A 6,733-nucleotide genomic window follows, 5' to 3' on the forward strand; every position below is an offset into this window, starting at 1 on the left:
TAAAAGAGAAAATTTAAAAGCTATATATATATATTGTAAGATAAATTTAAGTTTATGATTTATAATGTCAAAATCAATATTTTAACCTTTTGGGTTCATATTTTTCAAACAATTACTTATTCAAGTTTAAATTTTCTTTTTTCTAAGTGTTTATATGATAAAGAAATAGTACACTATATATATATATATATATATATATATATATATATATATATATATATATATATATATATATATATATATAAATCCTAAAATGCCCCTCAATGGTCCCAAAAGGTCAAACAAATCCAAGAAGGAATAGAAAACACCCTTTTTTTTGTTTAGTATTTACCTTGATTTTAGCACACATCCCTTTGGGCTTTGAGCACCACCATGTTGTCATGTGCTTACCACGCGCGCGCCATTCTTTCCACAACGACCGCAAAGTCATCGCATCTTTTAAGACGACTCAAACACTCAACACCAACGAAGCAGACGACTTGGATTAACGTCGAACACCTGAACTGCATCGTTAATCCTCGTCATTTCCGCCTATTCTGTACCTCCTCCTCCTCTTCTTCTTCAATGGGTTCCTTATCTCTTTTTGATGAGCCTCTTCACTACCCTTCCTTCCGCCGTGACGAATCCGTTGTCGATACCTACCATGGCGTCCCTGTTCCTGATCCTTACCGATGGTAACAATTTCGTTTTTGTTTCTTATTTTTGGTCATTTCCTTTTGTTGATTCTATATCTGTTTGGAATAGGAAGAAAGGTGTGTGAATTTGTTTGTTTATCTGCCTATTAACAGCGAAATTGGTTTGTACACTGTTTGAATAATACTCGTCCAGATTTATGCCGTTAGCAATATTTACTGAATTTTTGTAGAATTCGCTTTTCGGAATTTGAACATTAAGCCTTTTTTCCCTGCAAGTCCGACTGTAGCTCTTCTTTTCCATATGGATTGCTACCTTGTTTCCAAAAAGACATAGATATAGGTATTTTTTCGGTATGCAATTTAAAGTGATATTTAATCAAGAATCAGAACTGGAACCAGATAACTGGCTGCAACAAAGTAATTGATGATATGTATAGTTTGGTAATTGTATACTTATCTGAAAGCAATTTTTGTTAGGGCAAACCATAAAAATCATTGCAAAATGCTCCAAGTTACAATAGAAGTATTATAAAACACCTCTCAATTTCAAAAATTGTCAAAGAAGCATCTTCTTTGTAAGGATTACCGAAGGATTATGATCATAAATCTCATTGTTTATGCTACTTTTTATTATGGAACCTTTATTTTCAGGCTTGAAGATCCCGACTCTGAAGAGGTGAAAGAATTTGTAAAAAAGCAAGTGGATTTGACTGAATCTGTGCTTAAGAAGTGTGAGACAAGGGAAAAACTTCATGATAAGCTTACAAAGTTCTATGACTACCCTAAGTTTGGTGCTCCATTTAGAGAAGCTGATAAATACTTTTACTTTCATAACAGTGGTCTTCAACCACAGAAAGTCCTCTACATGCAGGTATGACATGATAACAGTATAATACTGTAATTCACACACCAATATCATAAATCTTGTTAACTTTAGCTTCTTCTTCTTGGTTTTTTAGGATAGTTTAGAGGGAGAAGCAGAAGTTCTACTTGATCCAAATGGACTAAGTGAAGATGGAACTATTTCATTGAATACTTATGCTGTTAGTGAGGATGCTAAGTACTTGGCTTATGCTCTTAGTTCAAGTGGAAGTGATTGGGTCACCATTAAAGTAATGCAAATTAAGGACAAGAAAGTGGAGCCTGATACATTATCATGGGTTAAATTTTCGGGTATCAGTTGGACAAATGATAACAAAGGTTTCTTTTACAGCCGTTACCCTGCTCCTAAGTAAGTTCAAATAACATCTGATATGGTTTTTTAAAGGCTTTTTTTTTTTTTTTTTTTTTTTAAACTTAGTGAACTTAAGATAGTTACATAATAGCATTAATTTTTAATGATCAGTAGGGAAGGAGAAAATCTGGATGCTGGAACAGAGACAAACTCGAATCTTGATCATCAACTCTACTATCATTATTTGGGAACAGATCAATCTGAAGATATTTTATGTTGGGAAAACCCTGATAATCCACAATACACAATTGGAGCTTCTGTAACAGAAGATGGAAAGTATGTTCTTCTTTATATCAATGAGGGTTGTGATCCAGTAAACAAATTATATTACTGTGATATTTCCACTCTTTCTAATGGAATCAAAGGCTGCAAAGACAAAAAGTCTCTTCCTTTCATCAAACTCATTGACAATTTTGAAGCAATGTATTCAGCCATTGCAAATGATGACACTGTTTTCACCTTTCTAACAAATAAAGATGCTCCAAAGTACAAAATGGTTCGTGTAGATTTGAAGGAACCAAATACATGGAGTGAAATCATTCCACAAGGGGAAACTGATGTTCTTGAATCTGCTGTTGCTGTTAACAAGAATCAGATGATAGTGACGTATTTGAGTGATTGTAAGCATATTTTGCAGTTGAGGGATTTGGAAAGTGGGACCCTTTTGCATGATTTGCCTATAAGTATTGGGAGTGTGGATGATGTCAGCGCCCGAAGGAAAGATAGTTTGTTTTTTATTGCTTTCACAAGTTTTCTTACACCTGGTGTTATATATCAATGTGATTTAGAATCTGGGATTCCGGATTTGATGATTTTTAGGGAAATTGTGGTTCCTGGATTTGATCAGACAGAGTTTCATGTCACTCAGGTACTTATTTCGTAGGGTTAATTTCATAAAAGTCCTTATATTTTGCGTTTTTTCCGGATTAAACCTCATCTTTAGATTTTTTCTGGAAAAGACATTGTATTTTTTTATTTTTTTCCGAAAAAAACCCTCAACCTTATAACTGTTTTGAAATAAACCCTCAACTTTTTTTAGTTTTTCTCGAAAAAAAAAGCCTCACATTTTACTAGTTTTTTCAGAAAAAAAAATTACTAAAAGGGCTAGATCGGAAAAAATGAAAAAATGCAAGGTCTTTTTCAGGAAAAAAAATAAAGTTGAGGTTTAATCTGGAAAAAACACAAAATATAAGGTATTTTATGAGAGTAACCCTATTTTTTACCCATAATAGCAACTTACTTATATGCTGTTATTACCTATGATATATTAGCAAGATAGATACATCTTCGTATTGATAATAGTAAAGAGTAAATTACACAAATGGTCCCTGTAGCTCATGGTAATTTGCATACTTGGTCCCTAACTTTTTTTTTCAACCCAGATAGTTATGTTTTTGTTGTGTTTTTGGTCCCTATCAAACGTAAAAAGACTATTTTTCCCTTAATAATTTCTTTTATAATTTTCTATTATTGGTTTATCATTTTTAAATTTAGAAAGAAAAAGAAAATGAAATTAAAACAACCTCACCAATTATCAAGGGCAAAATAGTCTTTTTATATCTGGTAGGGACCAAAACCACTACAAAAACATACCATGGGGACTGTCCAAGTTAAAAGAAAAAGAATTAGGTACCAAGCGGTCAAATCACCAAACCACAAGGACCAATCGTGTAATTTACTCTTAATAGCAACATAGATACATTTTCCATCAATAAAAGTAATGTGCTTTATTTTCTATATTGTACAATGTACAGTACTTTATTTGTTACATATTGCTATTACCAGTAAAAAAAAAATTAAAAACTTAAGTAAGTTGCTATTAGTGGTAAGACGTTGTAATTGTATTATATATTATTGATGGGTTTTGCTTCTTGTTTCAGGTGTTTGCACCTAGTAAAGATGGTGCAAAAATACCAATGTTCATAGTGGCAAAAAAGGGAATAGATTTAGATGGATCACATCCATGTTTGCTATATGGATATGGTGGATTTAATATTAGTTTGACACCGTATTTTAGCGTGAGTCGAATTGTGCTTATGAGACATTTAGGTTTAGTTTTCTGTGTGGCTAACATTCGTGGTGGAGGAGAATATGGTGAAGAGTGGCATAAAGATGGATCCCTTTCAAACAAACAAAATTGTTTTGATGATTTTATCTCTAGTGCTCAATATCTTGTATCTTCAGGGTATACAAACCCTAAAAAATTGGCTATTGAAGGTGGAAGCAATGGTGGCCTACTTGTTGGAGCTTGCATTAATCAGGTATTATGCTAATTCAATAAAATTTTAAATCTTTAATAATTTATTCTTTGTTATTATTCCTAAAACTTTTTTTTTTTGGTTATGACAGAGGCCCGATCTATTCGGATGTGCACTTGCTCATGTTGGTGTAATGGACATGCTCAGGTTTCACAAGTTCACAATCGGTGAGTAATCTTGTTTTTTTTTTTTATAACTAATTTAGTTAAAATTACAATTATACCCTTGTGTCATGTTTTTTTTTTTTTTTTTTTTGGTGGTAGGTCATGCGTGGACTTCTGACTATGGTTGTTCAGACAAAGAAGAAGAGTTCCAATGGTTGATCAAGTGAGTTCAACATTATCTTATCCTTAATTAAATTGTCAAACTTTTACTAATAATTAAAATTAAAATTTATTTTCATTTTCATCAGGTATTCGCCACTACATAATGTGAAAAGACCATGGGAGCAATCTTCTGATAATTCCCGACAATACCCTCCAACTTTACTGTTGACAGCTGATCATGATGACAGAGTTGTCCCCTTGCACACTTTGAAATTATTAGCAGTACGTATTTCATTTTTTTTTTTTTTCATTTCGATTACGTTTAATTTAATTTAATTAAATGCATATTTGTTTATTATATTTGTTTTATGTTAGACGATGCAATATGTGTTGTGCACAAGCTTGGAGAATAGCCCACAGACCAACCCCATTCTTGGTAGAATTGACTGCAAGGCTGGCCATGGATCCGGCCGCCCTACAAAGAAAGTGGTATGTTACATTTTTTTTATAAAAAGTAGAGCAAGTTACATTTTTGGTCCCTGAGTATAGCTGAGTTTTTCAAAATTGGTCCTTTATAAGAAAAATAACCGAGGGTTTTTTTTTTTTTTTTGCAGATTGATGAATGGGCAGATTCGTATGGGTTCATGGCAAAGGTGGTTGGGGCAACCTGGATTGATTGATTGATTTGTCTGAATGGAAGGGGTTCTTATTTCTTATTTCTTATTTCTTAATCTTTAAACATATTCATTTTAAGCTTGTAGCTATTATTCTGAATGATTCACCGAAGATTATTATTCTATTGGCATATAAAAAAAAGACTAGGAAAGCACATGGCATGTGTTATGTGTGTGTGTCGATATTTTTGGTTAAAACTTAAATTGAATTCGAACACCATATCAAATTACGTTTTTGAAAATGATACATTTTTTTTTTTTAACTTTTATTAACTATCATTTTTTTTAAAGATGTACACTTTTTTTTTTTGCATGATAAACCTTATCCAAATCAACTTTATTTGTTTGTCAAACTCAAACTGTGGGTTAACCCAACACTAAATATATGGTTTTTTTTTTCTATGAAATAGTATCAACATAATATTTAGTAGAATTTCTAAATTTACTCGAGGATAATATAGAATTCAGACAAACACTTCTTGTTCTTGTAAAGTGCAATTGGACTCTCATTGTCAAAGGGGATGAAATGAAAATGTGTGAATCTATGTATTAAGTTATAAATCATTAAATATCTTTAGGTTTTCTTCACATAATTATTTAACTAAATTACAAAACAAAATCAAAAGTGAAACTAAAGGTGTCAAAATCAGGATTTTTAAGTACGATTGTTTTTTGTTTTACAAGATCATAAAAAAAAATGACATAATTATGGTGTCTTTATGCACAAGACCAAAATATAAGATATCATTTATTTATTTATTGTCTAATTTTTAGTTTTTCTTCATTAAAATTGTTAGCCCAAAAGATTAGTCGTGAACCACATTCAAAAGATAAGTCCAGAACCACACAACACCTCTAGCTGCTATTACATGTGTCTAACTAAAGCAACATAAGCATAGCAAAGGGCTGATATACGATGGGATTTTGGAAATTAAACTATCATATCTTATTATGTACAAGACTTATCATATAATGATATAACATATGATTTAAACTATTAACCTGTGTTTTAAACTATTAAACTAAAACTATGCTATAAAATCAACTATGCTATAAAACCCGTCTTATTTAGATATATTTTGTACATATTTTAGTTGCCTAGTAATAATTTCTAGAAAGTTTCTACAAGATTTTTAGAAACATCATAGAATGCTCATGAAGAGACATCTTCTGAGTTTCTAGTAGCATCTTGTTTATGTATATATAAGGCTCTCTTATTTCATTTCTTCCCATCTTATAATTGCTTTCAAGTGTTGAGTTGCATTCTTTTTTTACTTGATCTTGTGTTGGCAATTTAAGTTACTCTGACTTATTTAGAGGCTGTTTGGCAGGATCTGAATTTTTAAGGGGTCTAAATTTCTAAGAGGGTCTGAATTTTTAAGATATGAACTGTTAATATGTTGTTTGGTTAGAACCTCCGAATTGCCCTGAATGATAAAAATGACTATTTTACCCTTCTATTTAAAAATAATAATAAATACCAAATACAACTATCAAAATTTTGAGACATCCACATTTACATATAATCATTTTACCAACATTTAAATCGTTCTATATTCTCACAATTTTAAAATACAAATTCAACAAACATGTCAACAATAAAAACACCATGTTACAACAAGAAACAAAAAAAGCTAATTTATATTATTAAAACTATTTCTCAAGT

The 6,733-nt window shown here is 31.3% G+C and overlaps 1 protein-coding gene across 2 annotated transcripts; it reads left to right on the forward strand.

The window, feature by feature from the left end:
• Positions 1-303: 303 nt before the first annotated feature.
• Positions 304-5,222, forward strand: LOC111921216 (uncharacterized). 2 transcript variants are annotated; one of them, XM_023916786.3, is made up of 10 exons: positions 304-674; positions 1,287-1,506; positions 1,595-1,866; positions 1,981-2,737; positions 3,750-4,130; positions 4,219-4,294; positions 4,391-4,454; positions 4,540-4,675; positions 4,769-4,882; positions 5,008-5,222. In XM_023916786.3, the coding sequence occupies exons 1-10, from the start codon at positions 373-375 to the stop codon at positions 5,071-5,073; spliced, it is 2,388 nt and encodes a 795-aa protein (XP_023772554.1). In that variant the 5' UTR covers positions 304-372; the 3' UTR covers positions 5,074-5,222. The 2 variants fall into 2 exon arrangements, with proteins under 2 accessions (XP_023772554.1, XP_023772555.1); XM_023916787.3 differs by having other exon boundaries at positions 305-674; positions 1,984-2,737.
• The last annotated feature ends 1,511 nt before the right edge of the window (positions 5,223-6,733 follow it).

This window comes from Lactuca sativa, chromosome 9 (genome assembly GCF_002870075.4).
Source record: "Lactuca sativa cultivar Salinas chromosome 9, Lsat_Salinas_v11, whole genome shotgun sequence".
Lineage (NCBI taxonomy): Eukaryota > Viridiplantae > Streptophyta > Magnoliopsida > Asterales > Asteraceae > Lactuca > Lactuca sativa.

What these genes read in the sequence shown, in the direction of transcription:
- LOC111921216 (XM_023916786.3), top strand. Translation starts at nt 373, where the DNA reads ATGTTGTCATGTGCTTACCACGCGCGCGCCATTCTTTCCACAACGACC. An exon ending in CAGAGTTTCATGTCACTCAG is followed by an intron (nt 2,738 to 3,749) that starts GTACTTATTTCG and finishes TTCTTGTTTCAG; the next exon opens with GTGTTTGCACCTAGTAAAGA. An exon ending in ACACTTTGAAATTATTAGCA is followed by an intron (nt 4,676 to 4,768) that starts GTACGTATTTCA and finishes GTTTTATGTTAG; the next exon opens with ACGATGCAATATGTGTTGTG.